Source organism: Equus caballus, chromosome 6 (genome assembly GCF_041296265.1).
Source record: "Equus caballus isolate H_3958 breed thoroughbred chromosome 6, TB-T2T, whole genome shotgun sequence".
Lineage (NCBI taxonomy): Eukaryota > Metazoa > Chordata > Mammalia > Perissodactyla > Equidae > Equus > Equus caballus.
This window is the reverse complement of record NC_091689.1, coordinates 65,164,227-65,184,356: the sequence shown is the minus strand read 5'-3', so window position 1 is coordinate 65,184,356 and position 20,130 is coordinate 65,164,227. Positions and strand designations below refer to the sequence as shown.

General features: G+C 39.1%; 1 protein-coding gene across 2 annotated transcripts in view; it reads left to right on the top strand.

Annotated features, from left to right (window-relative positions):
- ITPR2 (inositol 1,4,5-trisphosphate receptor type 2) overlaps positions 1-20,130 on the top strand; it is a 466,150-nt gene that overhangs the window by 114,690 nt on the left and 331,330 nt on the right. For both annotated transcript variants that reach the window (XM_023644092.2, XM_023644091.2), the window contains exons 10-13: positions 2,151-2,195; positions 10,617-10,768; positions 14,971-15,070; positions 15,641-15,801. In XM_023644092.2, the coding sequence (XP_023499860.2) occupies positions 2,151-2,195; positions 10,617-10,768; positions 14,971-15,070; positions 15,641-15,801 (458 nt within the window). The remainder of the gene's footprint in view (positions 1-2,150; positions 2,196-10,616; positions 10,769-14,970; positions 15,071-15,640; positions 15,802-20,130) is intronic.

The following is a 20,130-nucleotide window of genomic DNA, read 5'->3' as shown; positions in this document are numbered from 1 at the left end:
CCTCAGATGGCTGAGCTCTGTGCATTACAAGATGGGTTGAGAGGATGATTCTTTTGTTCCATTTTTTAATTCTCATTCCTCTTTCTTCATCTCCCGCAGCAGGGTGGCCTGAAGGGCACCTTCCCAGTGTAGTTCCCAGTTCTAGCAGAGTTGACTTTACGTACCTGGGCTCTATTGCAGCTGCTTCCTTCTCCTACCCCTTTGCTGTTTCTCTGTTATTATGCAGTGAAATTCCAGCACTCAGCAGCCACAGTTCTTTCTCTTCTCTGCTCTTTCATCACGCAGTGCTTCTCAGAAAGCCCTCCGCCTTTATCTGCCCCTTCTGCTTTCTGCACGTTTGTTTTCTGAGCTTTGTGGTATCTATTTGGTCATGAGAAGAAAGAGGTAAGTCATGGGACGGTGGATGGGAGGACTAGGGAAGCAATTTGCTCCGTCTAACAGCAGCTTCTCAGCAATAGAAAAGCTCTTCTTTTTTTTTTTCTGGAAGATTCACCCTACGCTAACACCTCTTGCCAGTCTTCCTCTATTTTTTTTCCTTTTTCCGCTCCAAAGCCCCAGCACATAGTTGTGTATAGTTGTGAGTTCTTCTGGTTCTTCTGTGTGGGCTGCTGCCACAGCATGGCTCCTGACAGACGAGTGGTGTAGTTCCAAGTCTGGGAACCAAACTTGGGCCGCCGAAGCGGAGTGTGCTGAACATTAACCACTATGTCATCAAGGCTGCTTCGAAAAACACTCTGTATATGTTTTTGGTTGGTCAATACTCTGGGTCTCAGTGGACAAATAGTGGGAACCACAGCAGTATCTTCTTAACTGTGTTCACATGGCCACTAGCTTGAAGTCAGGTTGAGGTGTGCCATGAGATCAAAACTGGGGAGTGATCTGCCACTTCCCCAGCACTGTCTGCTTTAGAATTACTATTGATTCAGTGAAGATTTAGGGTTTAGGTTGTTTTCAGCCTCGGTTTTCATGAGATTGAGAGGTTTTTAAAAATTTTGTATTGCTTTTGATCTTTTTCTGCACCTTCATTGACATTTAGTGATCAGCTGGGAAGGGCATTCCTCAGAGCTACTAGCCCATTTTGTCATTTTGAAAAAGACTCCCAACCTTACATTTTAATTGTTTTGCTGGGGAAGAATTGCCCTGAGCTAACATCCCTGCCAGTCTTCCTCAATTGTTTAGTATGTGGGCCACCAGTACAGCAGGGCCACTAATAGAGCAGTGTAGGTCTGTGCCCAGGAACCGAACCTGGTCCTCCAAAGTGGAGCGTGCTGAGCTTAACCACTAGGCCATTGGGGCTGGCCCCAGACCTTACATTTTAAATGGTGACTTTGACTATGTGGGCTTGCTTGTTGTATACACTAACTGATTCACACTAAAGTGATTAAATTCAATTGGACAGCTTGTTATTTTGAGAAAAACACCGTATGAGTCTGTCATTTTGCAAATTATGAACTAGTTATTTCAATATGACAGAGACATCCTTTTGAGACTGTGTCATCATATGGGAGTCAGGAATTATGGATTCTAACCAACTGGAAATGCATGAGGCCCACACTTGGCTTGTCCAGAACTCATCTTCCTCATCAGAATGACCCCTAAACTCCACAATCTGAGTCCAAAGATATGTGTTCTTGTTTGTTTGTTTCAATGGTCCTATGCATTAGCCAACATATCTGATATATATCTGATATATATCTGATACATAGCTTCTCTTTGGCTCGATTTTCTTTTCTTGTGTGTATAGCATGTGGAGCATGATCTAGAATGACTGTTAAAACTTTCCCTTGGTCTGCTTTTTAAAATTGGTGTCTGAGTTATTGGACAATGGCAGATTTTGTGGCTGGCAAAATGATGAACTGTCTTGAATGCTTCCTCAGAGGAGATGAGATTGTCAGCTCTCACTTATTTGAAGATGTCAACTGTTCTGATATAAACAAAGGCCATAAACATGGCATTTTAGCCACTGTCTCCTGCAACTAGGGTTTGAAGATAATGTTTTAAATTGTAATATTTACTAATAGTATTTTGTTAGCTTCTTTTTATGTTAAACTTAATTAAGTGTACAATAGTGAACTGAATTAAAGATCATTGGTCTTGTTAACGTGCATTTTTAGTAGCAATTTAAAACTAGTTTTGTTTTGTTTTTTTAGCTTAATCCTGATTATCGAGATGCCCAAAATGAAGGAAAAAATGTGGTGAGTAGAATTGTTTGTTCCCCAACAAATATCAAACATATTATTTATATCTTCTATGGACAAATTGAAAAGTTAATAGGAAATTTGAAGACTAGGGACTCTGAGAGAGATGCTGTAAGAGGCTCAAGATCAAAGATGAAAGGTTAAAGATGATATGGCTTAGATCATTTGAAGATGTTAAATAATGGGTGTTTAGGGAAATTTCTAGCAGCTTGGAGGCTGTTTATGATAGAGCACTGAAGGCAACTGGCATCTGAAAGATACGTTGGGTCTAGGTTTAGTTTTTAGAAGTATGTAGAAACTAGGAAGGAGAAATGGAATTATGGCATGATTTAACATAGGATAACAGGACAATCTTTTTCAAGCAAAATAATTTGAATTCTACTTATGGGGAGAAATTGAAGCATCAAGCAACTAGATAGATTTTTCTGATCTTCTAAAGTATGCTACTCAAAAAACATCTCAATCTTATTTTAAAGCCAATTTTCATTAAAGTATTTGTTATCATCACGCTGCTCATTTCGTCATCATTTGTAAAGAAGATGGCTTTATAATGACATGACTTAATTCAATCAAAAATTCAGAAATTTGGGACGATTTGATGTGCTGCTGATAAGACCTGCATGAAGGGTTGGATTTTTTTCTCTTTTTTTAGTAATTTAGCCAGATAATTTGATGTAAAATAGACACAGTCTATAATTCAGTTTTCTTAAGAATTTAGCAATCCCTTTTGGAATTGGTAGGTACTATTACTACATCGTCCAGAAGTCCGCACTTTGGTAGAAAGAGTTGGAAAGTTTAATTAAAATGACTGCTGTCTTCACGTTGGTACACAGCTTTGTGTTTTATGAGGATATTGATGTGGGGTGTGAATCAAATCAGAATTTCTGGACCTGATTCCATCCTGTGTGACTCCTCTCTCCATCTGTCAGGTTTCCAAAAGAAATAAGCTGAAATATCAGGTCATTGACCCAATAAGACCTTTAATTTGTGCCAACATGTCCCTAACATAGAATTAGCCTTGTTAGATCAATGGGATCTTCTATATATAATTCAATTTTATAACTGTGTGTGACTCTTCTCTCCTTAGTTTTCAAATGGCTGCCCCAGGAGTGTTGGGTTCCTACTTGCCTAGGATTTAGGAAAATGCTGTCAGTAGCCATGTTTAAAAAGCTAAGCAGGAATCCTGGTTGCTTTGGTTCTCCTTATAAGCTTGTCAATGCCTCCAGCCAAAGACCACCAGCAACACATCTGGACTTGAACAAGTGGGGTCTGTTACTCATTGAACACACACTATGGGGAACCATGGGGCATCTCCGTAAGAGGGTGTTAGGAAGAACCCATTACAGGATTTGGGCTTGTGTGAGGTGATTTTGGGGAGGATTTAAGGAACTGGGGCTTTGCTGTGGATAGGAATGCTGTCAGGAAGAGGAGATATCTTAGTTAATTTTATCTCTGGTCAGGGCAAACCAGAGCCAGGAGAAAGCTGTAATTGCTAAAGAAGCAATAGCTGCTCGTATTAGCTAGGCGAGAGGGATACTTAGTCATTTTTGTGGCTTGGACAAGGTTCGTATTTTGTTGGTGTTCAGACATGATTATGGAGTCATATTGTTTTGTCTCGATCCATCCTAGTCGTGGAGTGGCTTTGCCTGATGTCGATGTTTTGTGAAATTGTTCACGTTCAGCAGGAGAACACCATGGCCTAGCTGTGAATGCTGGGCCGGCTCTTAGCAACAGCGAGCCCTGGCTGAGAAAACCAGGCCAACTGTTGGATGTGAGGGGCTGCTGTTCTCTTTCTCAAGCTTTATTTTTATAATATTCTGTGTGACTTCTTCAGCATGGTGTAGGACAAGAGAGCTCTACTTCTAGAACCACCATAACTTGCGTGACCCTGGACAAGTCAGAGAGATTTCCTGAGGCTCAGTTTTCTCACCCGTATAATGGGACAAGGATGTTTGCCCTCCATCCCTCACCTGCATGTCATAAGGTTAAAATACAATCAGACAAAAGGAAACTCTTTGAATAAAAGATGTTAGAAGGCTAAAAATGTAAATTATTTCTATTAAAATGGCATCGTATCAGAGCTTCAAATCGTGCAATTGAATTAAATCTCTGTGCTCATCTCCTTCCGGCTACATCTTATTTGGTGAAGCTATTGATGATTCTGGGCAGAGCTGAGTGGGAGATTATAGAGTATGAAGGTTTATGGAGTAGCACGGAGAATATAAATAAGGTATAAATCTGTGGTGGAGTTCACTTTTTGTGTTAATTAAGCTTTTAGTTAGACTTGATAGATTTTTTTCCTTCCTATTCTGAAATACAACTTCTTTATTCACCTCTAAAGGTGAGAAAGAGCACTTTTCTAAGTAATTTTTTAAGTAATTGTTACTAGGAATACTTTAACTGCGTATAACACAGGTGGGTCTGCGTTTGCTATAGAAGTTTATGACTGGATCTCATCTGTCATCTCAGGGACACGTGCAACTAGAGACACTAGATTTCATTTTTTTTCTCTCCAAAATCCCTAGCTTGAAAGTAAATAAAACTGAGAATATGGAACAGTCAAGCTAACAATATGGCTTCTCATTTTATAGGCCGTTTACCACCTAGCAATAATTATGTTTCTGTCTAAAAAAGAAAACAAAGGAGCAGTTTGAGTTCAGCCTGTTAAAAATGAAATCAATTTCCCCAAACAGAATGGTATCTCACCTCCGATCTGGGTTCCGGTAACACTGAATTCACTGTGACCATGCTAATTATTTTCTTTTCTAATTTTCCCTATGTTGTCTATTTAATATCCCGTTAATATTTTTCCTGTAATTTAGAAACCTTTATCAAAATGTTGCCTTCCATTTTTGAAGCTTCAAAGGTTAATGCATGGGGCTGCTGAAATGAGGCGCTATGTGTCAGAACTCCCATTAAGACCCAAATTGCTGTATTTATTCTGCAAAAGGAGCCTATTATTTGCAATCTTACAAATGTACAGCATCCACAGGGACCGTGTAAACATTGGAACTGTGTCAAGCCCAGCTGGGAAGCTGACAGTCATTAGTGTCTTTTCCTTAAAGGCTGCATCTTTTCAAATGGCTCTTTGAAGGGGTTTTTTTGGAATAACACCACTCATTTTAATTACCATGTTTATATGGAATGTGGTGTGATATTTCGAGGGAGTGTCTTTTGTCTTTGCTGTGGTTTCTCAACCTCAGCAAGACTGATAGAGTGGGACAGATGACTCTTTGTTGTGGGGTTCTCCTTTGCATTGTTGAGCAACATCCATGAACTCTACTCACCAGATATCAGCAGTTCCCCCTCCCGCCGCCAGTTGTGGCTGCTAAAAGTGTTTCTGGAAATTGCCACATGCCCCCTGGGGGCCACACTCTCTTCCTGTTGAGAACCATCAGTCGTTGTGCATCCATATACGTTAAACAGAAATAGTCTAGGAATCATGAAACTTTGCTGAAATATACTTGACAATTCTGTGGAATTTTTCTTTTGGGGGGGGTACCAGATTCTCAAAGAAGACCCCCAAATTTCCCTGAGTTTTACTCTACCTCGGTGGTAAGAGGATAAGGAAAAGAAAGAAAAAAGCATCATTTTAGGAATGAGTTTGAGAGTAATTGTTTGTTAAGGAACCATGGCAAGAGAAGTGTCTGCAGCTTTAAATGGCAGCGTTGTGTCTGTTACATAAAGTCAGCCTGAGAGCCCTGGAGGGTCTGAACTGAAACACAGATGCCTGCACGTCGCTATCCTGCCGGGGGCGCACACAGGTCTGAATCAGCCCTGAAAACGCATACATTGTTTCTTCCAAAATGTCTCAGGCTCCCAGCAACAGAAGTGCAACGTGATGTCTCTGCTAAAAATTCGATGACTCACAAATGAGTCAACAGAGAAGGTGTCAGAGAGCCTCGCTGCTGTGCCACCAGCACAGGCCCCAGGACAGGCAGGAGAAGCCTGGAGCCATCAGTTTACTCGGCTGGCTTTTCAGAAGGGAGTTTCAACCTGAGAGGCTGTGGGCTATTCCTTCCGAGTGAAAATGCAAGCTTTGCAAGAGCCCCGCAGACCAGGTTCACATTCGGAGGGCCCTGCAGTTCCTAAATTGAGAGTGTTTTGGACAGCTAGCTGATGTTAAATTTAACACCTGTTGAAGCTCCGTTGTACCTTAACATATCACCGTATCATCGTGATGCTACAGGGAGAGCATGGTGCTTCTGTAATTTTGTGTAGGGAACTAGTATTTTTGTGTCTTTTTTCTTACTTAAAAAGAGATGTGGTTTTATCAACAAAAGCCACAAACACATAATTCTGAACAGCACTGTCTTCACATTATAGAAATATAATGTTGATTTTTCTTGTATATTGAAGCTTGATCCACATGTTAAAAAAGTGTATACTTATAACCCATTTTTCAGATTTCATTATTTAAAAGTTCAGAGGGGCTGGCTTGAAGTTTACTGTCAAACTGTTTATGAAGGAGAGTTTGTTAAGCAAATTAGCAGAGTATGAGAGTAAAGGCAGAATGTTTAAGACTACAGCACCGTTTTAAAAAACTTGTAATTATGTTTGAAGCTCTTTTTCACAAATAAATAATTGTTATGCTATTTATAATTAGAACTTATCTATTCATTAAAGCTTTTTTCCAAAGACCTAAGCAAATTATTTAGGAGTACCTTAGTACATCCCACTTATCCTGTGTAATTAAAATTAAACCACAGGTCTTAAATAACATGAGTAATTCAGAGAGACTTCTTTTAATTAACCCTAATTAGTGAGGTTTTTCTTTTTGGAAAAGATTTTTATTGTTGCAATGTAAGAATGTCAAAATAGAGAGGTCTCTGACTACTCTTGTTGGGCCCCCCCACAGGGAGATATTACCAAGAGGGATGAGGTAGGAGGGCAATCTCTAGGAACTTGAATGTGCTCTTTTTTTTAAATAAGTCTAGAAAATTATTTTTATTAGCATTTCAAAAGGGTGCATACAGGAGGACTGACTCACACTAAATGAACTCACGAATGACTGATGTATCAACCATAGTGTAAACTTTCAATTGCTAGATAGATCTAAATTGTTGGGTCAGTTAGTGCATTTTCCTTGAAGGAAAATCTATATCAAAAGCTAAGTTATAATTAGAAGATTGGTGTGCAGGAGTCTCAGGAAACTAGATGACATATATTCCTTTTAGGGATATGGTATTCCTCCAAGAAGACTGGAATACTCATTCATTGTATCTTCACTAGGCATTGGTGAGAGAAATGGTCAATTCTTGCTCATTGACTCTCCATTTATTTAGGCTACATGCTCATCTTCTCCTATTAAAGCCTTTCTTCAAACATGGTTCAATGTAATTGGTCAGATTTTATTTTCCTTAAAGTCATATTTTAATTGTGCCTTTCTAATGCTCCACATAAGCCACTTGTGCTCAAATCTCTTTGCCTACATATTCACAAAAATCCTGTGGGTTATTTGTACAACTGACTGACCTTGTCCATTATTTCTGTGTTCTTACATTCTGAGGCAATCTTCTCTCACATGTATTAATCAACACTCATTGTGTTGGAGGTTCTTTCTTTTGGCTGCCAATAGCATTTTAAAAATCCAGAAAAGAGCTCTTCTATGATATTTCTTTGTGACTGTAATTCTTGTGGTCTATTTCTCCCCAAGTTTTCATGTTATAGGGAAATAATGAAAACAAACTTCATTTTCTTTCTTTTAGAATTATCACTTTCTCTTCTTAAATCCCCTCCTTCCACCTCTCTCTGCCTTCTTCATCATAGTCATCATCATCTTCAGTATCAGATGTCCCCACCATTTTTGCCATTGAGAAGGAGCTCCTAGTTGCACATGGTGTTCTCCTGGGCCCTGTGTAAGAGGATTGTGTAGCAGTCCTTGACACCTTCTTGCCTCAGCTTTTTGCAGTCAGTCGGAAGTGTGGTTCTCGTGTCACCCTTACATTTCAGAATATCCAGGGAAAACTGCTTCTTTGCAATCCATATCTTAGTATAACACCTGGATTTTCAAGTTGAGCTATGTGGCAGAGATCAATGAAATAGCACACTTTTGCATTTAGTTCCTTCCTTCTTCTTATAGGTATAGATGGTTTTAGTACTTTTGTCTTTGGGCCTTCATCCTAGTTTTATAGGTGGTTGATCTGTCTTTACTGTATATTTGCCTTTATCAGTGATATTTTATCTTTGATGATGTTCTTATTTCTATTTGTGGCCTTTTCTTTTCCACTGAAAGAAGTTCCTTTAATATTTCTTGTGAAGCCACTTTAGTGATGATGAACTCCTTTAGAGTTTGCTTGTCTGGAAAACTCTTTCTCTCTCCTTCCATTCTGAATGATAACCTTGCTGGGGAAAGTATTCTTGGTTGTAGGTTTTTTCCTTTCGACAATTTGAATATATCATGCCACTCCCTTCTAGCCTGTAAGGTTTCTGCTGGAAAGTCAGTGGATAGCCTCATGGGGTTTTCTGTGTATCTAACTTGTTGCTTTTGTCTTGTAGCTTTTAGGATTCTTTCTTTATCTTTAATTCTTGACATTTTAATTATAACATGTCTTGATGTGGGCCTCTTTTGGTTCATCTTTTTTGGGACTCTCTGTGCTTCCTGTTCCTGGATGTCTGTTTCCTTCTCCAGGTTAGGGATGTTTTCAGCTATTATTTCTTCAGATAGGTTCTCTGCCCCTTTGTCTTTCTCTTCTCCTTCTGGGACACCTATAAGGAGAATGTTAGTGCACTTGATGTTGTCTCTCAGGTCCCTTAGACTGTCCTCATTCTTTTTAATTTCTTTTGATTTTTTCTGTTCAGCTTGGGTGATTTCCTCTACTTTGTCATCCAGATTGCTGATCTGTTCTTCTGTGTCATCTACTCTGCTGTTGATTACCACTAGTGAATTTTTCATTATTGTATTCACTCATTATTTCATTATTGTATTGTATTGTAGTTTTCCATTACTGTATTCTTCAGCTCTCATTGGTTCTTTTTTGTATTTTCTAATTCTTTGTTCAAGTTCTCCCTGTGTTCATCTGTTCTTCTCCCAAGTTCAGTGAGCATCCTTGTGACTATTAGTTTTTACTCTTTATCAGGTAGATTGTTTATCTCTGTTTCATTCAGTCCTTTTTCTGAGGATTTGTCCTGTTCTTTTGTTTGGAACATATTCCTTTGTCTCCTCATTTTGCCAGGCCCCTGTCTTCATTTAACTCTGAGTTTTGGTCTCTGCAGAAGACATATAAGTCAAAGATGACAAGAGCTACGAGGTGTTGCTGGGTTGTGTGGGATTTAGGAGGTATCGGTCCTCCTCCTGCTTAGGAAGCCTGGCAATTCTTCTGCCAGTTCAAAGCTCAGTGGTGCTACCAATTTGTGCACCATTTACAGAACACACCAGAAAGAAACTGCAAGGGTTTTCTGATCCAAAGAAAATGATATTCACAATCTTGAGATGGAACTTCAAGTGAATGTTTTGGAATGATTAGGTGTAATATTTCATTGTCATGGCAGCTATTAAATAAATGCTAGTCATTGGATGTTGACTGCTTTCAATTGCCTTTTGAGCATCCCTTCTCTCCCCTACTTTCATTCAACTTCCTGTGATGGTATAATGGCAATCAGTTTCTCTCGCTCTTATCTTAAAATGTTACTTGTTTTGATGAATATGTATAAGTAGTTATATTTATGTACTTAATTACCAAGCTTATATTGTATTTGCTGTATCACATTTAGGTTTCACGTGCATCACATTCTTCCATGGGGCATTGGGAATCAGGGAAGTTCAAGTAAAAATAAATAATCATTCATGTTGTGTTGTTGCTTGCTTAAAATGGTATGGGTGACCTGGAAATAATGACTGAGTTTCACATCATCGTGAAGCCTTCTATTTGTGAAGATCTCACTTTATTTCACTTTATCTGCCCTTGGAGTATGTTCTTGGATCTAATGGAACAAACCGATGGACTGAAGGGGAATGTTGCTGTTGATTCCCCTTCTCTCCAGGTTAATGTCCCAATTATGTTTGGGGCTTTAGGCAGTAACTCTGAAATACTGCCATGCTTACTCATCAACTTATGAAATCTGTATGATTCACCACGCTGTTACTTCTCTGTGTTTGTTTTAAATTTGGAATGGTCAAAATTACTACTGTGTAGACAGGCTTAATACAAGGGAGGGGACCATGACTATTGTGACTGTTGGTGTCTTGAGAATGTGCCCAGGTCAAGCCGCCCCTCCAGGAGTGTGTGACTTTTCACTGTTGATAGTAATTCCCTCAAAGGCTGTCAGGCCTGAGCTGCGCTCTCTGCATTATGTGAAATAGACATCTCTGTAATCCAATGAAGAAATAACATTCAAATTTAAACCTTATCTCCCAATTAATTGGAGAAGATAGTAAGAAACCTGATAAAAGTAAGTAACCTTGTGCCTCCTCAACAGAGAGATGGAGATCTCCCAACGTCAAAGAAGAAACGCCAGGCAGGGGAGAAGATCATGTACACTTTGGTCTCAGTCCCACATGGAAATGACATTGCGTCCCTTTTTGAACTGGATGCTACAACTCTTCAGAGAGCTGACTGTCTGGTTCCAAGGTAAAAAAAAAAAAAAAAGCTTAAATGATAAATTTCTTTGAATAATTTTACTGGTAGGTAAGGAATTAAAATCACAACGTTAATATAATTTTTCCCATATCAAGGGAGCAAGCGTAAGTGAAGAACGAGGGTGAAAATCATGCCTCTTTTGTGAGTAGATTAACATAATTTGTTTTATTCCTATAAATAATTAAAATGTGCAGGACCAAAAAAAATTCTGAAAAATTCATGAGAATCATTTATTCTTATTACTTGTATGGTCTTTGGTTACTAAAATGAAAAACACTCCAGAAGCATTTCTGTTGATACTTATATAATTTATTTTCGCATATGACAATTTCATATCAAATTCCAGATTTCATTCACTCATCCATTTGTTCATTTAGTTAGTCATTCAGTCAACAAATATTTATTGAACATTGATTACGTTCCAGGCATTGCCCTTGGCATTGGGAAGACAACAGTGAACAAACTGGTTATGTATTTAAATTCAAAAGGAGGAGAGAGGCATAGATAAAGAAACCAATAATCAAACTATAAGGTCAGGTAATGAAAATGCTTTGAAGAAAACTTGCAGCGTATCGAGAGTTCCATTAGGTATGAGTTCAGAAATGGCCTCTCTGAAATTTGAGAACATTTGAAGACATTTGAGAAAAGATGTGAATGATTTGGGGGATCAAGTCCACTTCATTTGGGAGGAGTGTTTCAAGCAGCAGGGACACGAAATGGAAAAATCTTGAAATTTACTAAGGTGTGCTGAAGGATCAGCTGGGAGATCAAGAGCAGCTGGACCTGAGCAAGTGAGGGGGATGGCGAGGGGAATTGCTAATCAGGTAGCCAGAACTTAATGCAAGAGGATAACTTACATTCTTTTGCTTGGATTTGACTATTTTAATTAAGCTCTTTGCCTACAACTGTCTACCTTCCAACCATAGCACTATGGCGCCCTCTCTAGATGCATAGAGGAGTCTTGCCCATATGATTAGACTAAGAAGGATGGTTCTGAATTCTCCTTCATAGAGCGTTATTGTAGTTGGCCTTGGGCAGATGATAGTGGTTAGGCTGAAGTTTAGGTTGGAAGTTAGGTTGAACAATGCAGACGTTGTTGTGTAGGTTACTTTCAGGGAGGGTAAAAAGTTGCTGTATCAACGCTGCTGAGAAATACTGCCCTTTGAGCTTCCTGGGGTGTTACCTCACTGTTTTCATTTGGGAGAAATGTTGCCGAATCTTGGCCTTACATGAGCCATCTCTCATTCTTCCCTGTTCCAAACATATAAGCCGGTAAAGAGATCCCCTCTGAAGGTTTTACCTGATCCAGGTCTCTGGCTTTCTCTTCTGAGTATTGGGATCTTGATCAATCTTTACTGACTTTAATCATTTTAGATTTGAACTCATGAAAAGTTGAGTTCTTCTTGAACTCTAACCAAGAAAGTTTGCCTAAGGAAATGATAGGATCTCACTACAAAGTGTATGGGCCCTTGACAAGGCCCCTGAGCCTCACTTTATATGGAAGTGTTAATCTACTACTATTTAGAACTGTTGAAGCTCTTCTCAGTATAGAACAGCATTTTGTATCAACATGGATTCACTTGTCATTTATTGTATCAAACCTAACATTAATTAACACTTAATAATAACTGCTGTCATAACTCCTGAGCATTTTCCGTGTGCTAAGCTCTGTGGCAAGTTCTTTATAAATATTATCTTATTTAATTCTGGCAACAACGCTTACAAATCAGGAACTGGCAAGTTAGAGCAGTGCGTTTCAAGTTGGCTGTAAATTGAAATCACCTGTGCAGCACTGTGACCTCTCTGTGCTCTGGCTGCACTGAGACCAGTGAAGTCAGAGTCTTGGGGAGTGGGATGCAAGTTTGCCCCCCTTTTTTTTTTTAGCATTACCCAGGTAATTCCAATGAGGAGTCCAATGTTTCTCAAAGTTCACACTCTGTGATCACTACTTCACAAACTTTAACGTGACCTGAGTTACCTGGGCATCTGATGACAGTGTAGATTCCGATTCACTCAGTCTGGGGTGGGGCCTGAGATTCTGCATTTCTCACAAGGCCTCAGGTAATGCCGATGATGCTGGTTTGTGGACTAGTCTTCAAATATCAAGGGCTCAGAGTAGTGGTTCCCAACCTTTCCTGCACATTGGAACACCTGGGGATCTTTAAAAAGTACTGATTCTTGGCTCCTACTCCCAGATATTCAGATTTAAATGGTGTGGTGCAACCTGAGCCATAGGACTGTGAAAATTTTCCAGGTGATTCTAATGTGCAGTAAAGTTTGGGAACCACTGGCTTTGAGTTGTTAGGTTAATTGGCCCATGTCACACTCATGAAGTGGAATTTGATCCTGGAGTGTGTGAACTTAAAGTCTGTACCCTTAACCACTATGCTACAGTGCCTTCATATTTTAGACATTCAGATTATATCAGGATCTTAATAACAACAGACTTGTGTAGCATAGGTCCTAAAGAGTTATTCATTTTGAAAATTCTTACAAATTGTAAATTATTATACTCAAGTGTAATCTCTTTAGCTTGGAACTCAGTAATCTAGGTTGACTCGGTAAGCGTATATTGAACAAGTATAGTAAGAATAGGGGATATGGCCACAGAACGGAGTAAGCTATGGCCCCACTTTCCAGATACTTAAAATACAAGGGGGAAGACAACTGAGTTCAATGAACATCTCCTGTGTCATTTCATGCAGAAGGTGGTAAGTGGTATATCAGAAGTATTTGAGAATTTCTGATTGTTTGGACAAGGATTGGATCTCTGCTATTTTAGGTTTTTGAAACTCAGTCTCTATTTTATCTACTTTTATAAATGAGCAGAATTATGATGTTGAATGAATTTTTTTCTTCCCCTGAGGCCCTTGGAGTTTTATTTGGTTTTCTCTTATTGACCTAATGCTTTCTGCGTCATGTTGTACGACTTATTTATACCTTTCCTTTCCTTCTGAACTCTCAGCAAGTTGAAGGCAGAGAACTTACCAATAATGCTTTTCTTTTAAAAGACACTTTACCCATTTTTGTGAAAGAAGTGATGTTGATAAGAGTTTCACTACAAATGATAATATTTGAGTGGGATGGTGTCCTGGCTGCCCTTTCTCAGGCACTCTCTCACAGTTCATGTACAGTTGATTCTTATTTTTCTTGGGATGCTGAATTGGTAAATACTGAGCCATTGCTCTTAGGGGAAATATAGGGTTAGGTTCCTGTGAACCTCTGGTCACAATATTTTCATCAGTCAATCAATACATAACCTTGTTTTGTGTGTATTTTTGTTTAAAGATGCCTTATTTAATATATACTGTTGATTCATTAACATCACACTCACCACCATGAGCTGTACCTCATGCCTGAATGAAGCTTGTCTAACGTGAGTATTTTCTCCGTAATGCACATCACAGCCGTGCTCTTAGGAACACTAGACAGCATTTCTGCACCATGCTCAGGTGCTGTTTTAAACTGCGAACTCAGCAACAAAAAGCACAGAAATGTTAAAAACATAGCATGAAATAGACCATGAAAAGGACACGTTTACTCTGAGAGAGCAGAAACAAGGCAGAGCATCGCCTTGTCCAGCCTCATTGGGAATGTGTGCGGCCAGGGACTCAAATTTTTTGCCATCCTGTGCATGTCTGAGAATGACTGCAAAAGCACGCTGAGTATTGATTTTGGGGTTACAAATAAATTTTAGTCAGCATGCAATCCGTGAATAATGAGGATCAACTGTATATACTTTTACATGCAGAAGATTAAACTACAAAAAGGACTACATCAGGCAGCGGTTTTAGCTGAGATGGTTACTCAATCAGTGGTTCGCACTTTAGTATGCATCTGAATTGCCTGGAGAGGCTGTTAAAATACTCATTGTTGGGGACCACCCTCAGAGTTTCTGATGCAGTGGGCTGGGACGCAGCCTCAGAATTTGCATATCCAACAGGTTCTCAGGTGATGCTGTTGCTGCTGGTCCAGGGGCCACACTTTGAGAACCACTGGTCTGGGTCATAATACTGCATGCTTTGAAATAGTCTGTAGTTCAGAATTTTTCATAAACCAGACTGGTCTGCACTTGAGTCAGTTACTAGTCTAAAACATATTTATTTTCACATCGTGTATGAGACTGTTAAATGTGGTAGTACATAAGTGTGCAAATTTTTTATAATCTGTTTTTCATGTTATTTTGCTTTTAGGAACTCCTATGTTCGGTTAAGGCATTTATGTACCAACACATGGGTAACCAGTACTAGTATCCCCATAGACACAGATGAAGAGAGGCCTGTTATGTTGAAGGTAAATATTGCTGAGATGGTTGATTTTTCAGCCAAATGTCGTGTGAATAGGATCAGGAGGTGTTTGACATGTTCCTTACAATCCATCTTCGTCAATGTTAGAGGTTATTGCAATTAATTTCATCAAGCACTTATGTCCACCAGTTGCTTAGGTGGCAAACTAAGTGGCTTGGCTGCAGTGGGGCTGTGATGCAGGAGGATGATGCCAAATGATGATACCCATCAGGAGGAAGATTCAGGGGGAGATACCAAAAGAGTGGGAGCAGCATGTAGAAACGGGAGGGGATTCCAGGAGTACATGCTCTCTACTCTGCTGACACTGAAGCAAAGGGCAAGTGTGAAAGGGGTACGTTTCCACTTGGGCTTTGGGAACAGGGCAGGAAATGGGCAGGGAAGGTCTGTGTGTCCCTACAGCCTTTCATAGCGGATGATGCATGTGGGGATTATTGGGTTTGGATAATCTGTTCCTGTCTTGTATTTCTTAAACAGTAACAAGATGCGTTAGTACTTGAAAAATACTGCATAGTTATTTAAACAAACAACTAATCTTAATGGGAAAAACACTTTGCAGATTGGAACCTGCCAAACAAAAGAAGATAAAGAAGCATTTGCCATTGTGTCTGTCCCGCTGTCTGAGGTCCGAGACTTAGACTTTGCCAATGATGCAAATAAAGTGCTGGCGACCACAGTTAAAAAACTGGAAAATGGCACAATAACTCAGAATGAAAGGAGGTGAGTAACTTTTTTAAATGGCTCTTAAATCATCAAGAGTCAGTTGCCAACTCTTGCAGTGAACCTCAAGTAAATGAATGACTCTAAGGGAATATTTAGAATGTTCTCCATAGCAGAACACCTGCTTCTGAATGAGCAGATCGTGGTGAGTGATGAAAATGGTGACATTAAAATCTGGTGGAATATTTACGTTTTCCATTTTAGCTTGGCTTGAAAACAGTTGTTTTTAGTTACTCTCTGATCTTTCTCTTTAAATGTGTCATAAAAAATTTTCAATACCTTTTGCTGAACTTGATTTGATATCTGGATTTAGAGTTCTAAAAGTTCTAACAGGAGTTTTATGTTTTTGTGTTCTTATTTATTCAAGACACATTTCTCTGCTCGGGAATCACAAAACAAACAAATATATAATACCAGGAAACAGGGTGTAGTTCTCTATCTCTGTAACTCCCTCAGAGAAAGTGGATCCTTGATTCTTCAACTCTGGTTTTGGGAATAAATGAGAAAGAGAATGATACTGATAGTTATCAATTATTTATTTCATCCCTACTTTGTGTCGGTACTGTGTTAGGCACTGTAAATATATTTTATCTAATCCTTCAAACATCCCCAAGATGGACATTATTCTTATCTTACATGGAAAATTGGAAGGTTAGGCAAACTGGGGAAGCTCACACAGTAAGTGGGAGATTCAATCATGTGTGGTTGTAAAGTCCATATGTTTCCAAGATGCCAGAGCACAAGAATTCTCTACATTTCTCCTTGCCATGATCTGCTACATATCTTTAAATCTGAAGCAGAAAAACTATTGACCAATTTCCTAGGCATTCATCAGAACTCTCATACACAGCTGGGGAGATGATAATTGGTATAAGCACTTTGGAAAATAGCTTGACGGTAACTAGCAAACAAAGATGGAATCCATCTTCACGTAAGTGGAATCATGCAGTGTTTGTCCTCCCGTGACTGGCTTATTTCACTTAGCATAATGTCCTTCAGGTTCACCTGTGACAAGATTTCCATATTTTTTAAAGCTGAATAGTATTCCATTGTATGTATATATTGCATTTCCTTTATCCATTCATCTGTTGATGAACATTTAGGTTGTTTCCGTATCTTGGTTATTGTTAATAATGCTGCAAAATAGTCTAACTCATAGAAACAGAGAGTACAGTGCTGGTTGCCAGAGGCTTGGGGAGAGAGGGAAATGAAGAATTTCTGTTTAATGGGCATAAAGTTTCATTTATACAAGATGAATGAGTTCTAGAGATCCTCCATACAACATTGTGCCTCTAGTTAACAGTACTGTATTATGCACTTAAAAATTTAAGAAGGTAGATCTCATAAGTGTTCTTAACACACACACACGAAGAAGCAGACGCTCCAACACTCACCAGTTCCACTCCCGAGAGTGTTCTTGAACATCTGTCCAAAAGAAGCTTCTACACTTGTGTACAAGCACACATGTTTAAGAATGTTCAGCCTTATTCTAAATAACCCCGAACTGAAAACCATCCAAATGTTCATCACCAGTTGAATAGGTGCGTACAATCTTGGTATTTTCCTACAATGAAATACAGTAGAGCAATGAAAATAAAGGAACTGCCTCTATGAATAACAACCTGGATAAATCTCATAAACTTTAGATTAAGCAAGAACCAGACACAAAGGCATTCCCTGTAGTAATATTTGTGAAGTTCAAGAGTAAACAAAACTAAACTCTTTCTTTGGGATGCTTAAGAAATTGGCAGACAAAAATTAGACTACTGGGGTGAGCACGATGGAGTGTATTCAGAAATGGATGAATAATAATGTACACCCGAAATTACATAGTTATAAACCATTATAATCTCAATAAAATTACTTAAAAAAAGAAGAAACTGGCAGACTATAAAGAAATGCAAGGAAATGATTGCCATAGAAATCCAGATGCTGTTCCCCTTAGAGGGGAGGAATTTGAGGAGGCTCCTGAAATGTTCCATTTCCTGCTGTGGGTGGTGGCCTTATGGGGTTCACATTATGAGTATTCCATAACTAAACGTTTATGATTTATGGTCTTTTAGATATATATCTTACAATAAAAAGGAACAAAAAAATCCAACTTGCTTCCTCCCACCCCTGTCGACAGAAAAACATCCTAAATGTGCGAACAATTGGAATAATTGTTTCTCAGCTTCCTCTGTTCTTACCTCTGTTTTCCCCCTAACAAACCTGCATTTGAAAACAACTGTTGTTTGTTTTCACAACAATTTCTATTCAATCTTACCTCCAACCTTGTTGGGGGAAATAAAAAAAGGCCAGAAGCTGAAACAACTGCTCCACTCTTCTGGACTACAGATAATTAATTATCTGAGCCAAATTATGACAGATAATGGAATCCGATATGCAGATAGCACTTTTTATTTGCCTGTGATTTGTCTGTTAACTCCTCTTTTGATGAATCTGTTTGTTTCTGTCACTCTCACGTATGCACAGAAACTTACTCAGCCTCCCTTAAAAAATCTCCCTTGCTAAGCAGTAAGGTCTTCCTTGAAGAAGAGGACAAATAAAGATTCTGATTATGAGCACTCCACCGTTGCTGGCTGCAACCCTGAGCTAGTCGCTCTTCTTAAGTTGCCGCCAAAGAGAATCTTGACCTTTCAGCATGATTCTAAGGAAGGTGCTGGACCAGGACTGACCAGGATCATGCGTTTTCGTTTCCCTTGCTTCTTTTCCCATTGTTACAGAGTGAAAAACATCATAGCAAAAAGAAAGTCTTGCCTGAGAAATGGGAAGTTGCAATTATTGATTTTAATTTAGTAATTTCCAAAAAGTCACCTTCCATCAAAATTTATTCAAAGCTGCCTGTCAGCACAGTAGAGCTTATTGGTATAGTTGAATGCATTTGTACTATTTTCTTGGTTTTAGAATTCAGTGTAAAGTTCTTTCTGAAAATACCTCACAACTCTGACTTTTTTTTCCCTCTGGAGAATGAAGTTATTATTAGATATTCTTTTCTCAAAACCAGGAAGAATGATACAAGGTCAAAGCCAAGGTGGTAGAATATTGTAGATCTGGCTCAAAAATCCCTGTGTTATTTGAATCCTCTCTCTCTCTCAGCTGCCTCTTCCCTCACCCCAGGAACGGACTCAGGAGGCACAGCTCCTGTGTTATGCTCCAAGGTCTTCAACCTCAGACGTTTTTCAGTGGAATTTTCTGATCTTATTTTGCATAGTTGCATCAACAAAATAGATAATACATATTGGGAACATATTGGGGGTGGGAGAAGAGGGAGAATGGAGGGAGGTTAACTGCCTTTCAGAGCTGGAGAAAGTGACACATACAATCATAAACCAGAATTTCTGCACCATATTTTTCCTCTAAGGGTACAGGAAAAGATGTGGCGTTCCTCTACAGCGTGTATAGTTCAGTATCTATTTATTTCCAGCACTATTGAACTCCTGGTATATGCCAGGCACTGGGGCATGCAGCATCCACATGTGGTGATAATGTGGTAGTGAACAGCCACACTATGGCCATTTCTTCATTCAGTTTACCGACTTGAGGTTGGTTCTAATTCCCTGCGATAGAAGCTCAGGATGTGGAATATTGGTCATTCAACATGTGATCACCAGATCAGATGTCCTTCTGATTCAAAGTCAATGTCTTTCTGTAACAACATCATTTTCACTTAAATTTTATTTGCCTGATAGTACTGTCTCTGTACTAGCTCTCTTTTGTGTAATGTTTGTCTGATACCTCTTTATCAATATCCATTTATTTCAGATTTCCTGGTCATTTTGTTTTAGTAATATCTCTTGTGAGCAGCAGAGAGCTAGATTTTTGTGTGTGTGTGTGAGGAAGCTTGGCCCTGAGCTAACATCTGTTGCCAGTCTTCCTCTTTTTGCTTGAGGAAGATGGTCCCTGAGCTAACGTCTGTGCCAATCTTCCTCTATTTTGTATGTGGGTCACCTCCACAGCATGGCTTGATGAGCAGTGTGTAGGTTGGTGTCCAGGATCCTGTGAACCCTGGGTTGCCAAAGTGGAGCACACGAACTTAGCCATCATGCCACTGGGCTGGCCCCTAGATTTTTAAAATCTAATCTAATAGTCTATTTTAATTTTCAGGTTTAATCACTTTCATTTGATAAGTAATGTGTTTGGATTTATTCTTATTGTTTTCTTTTTCCTTTAGTGTAGCTTTTTTTCTTTTTCCTCTGCTTTTCTCTTGCTTTCTGTTAGATTAATAAAGTTTACATTTTCTCTCCATTTTTCCTTTTCCTCTACTGGTTTAGAAGGTTTAGGTCATATTGCTATTTTTTAGCAATTGCCCTTAAGTTCTTGTCATAC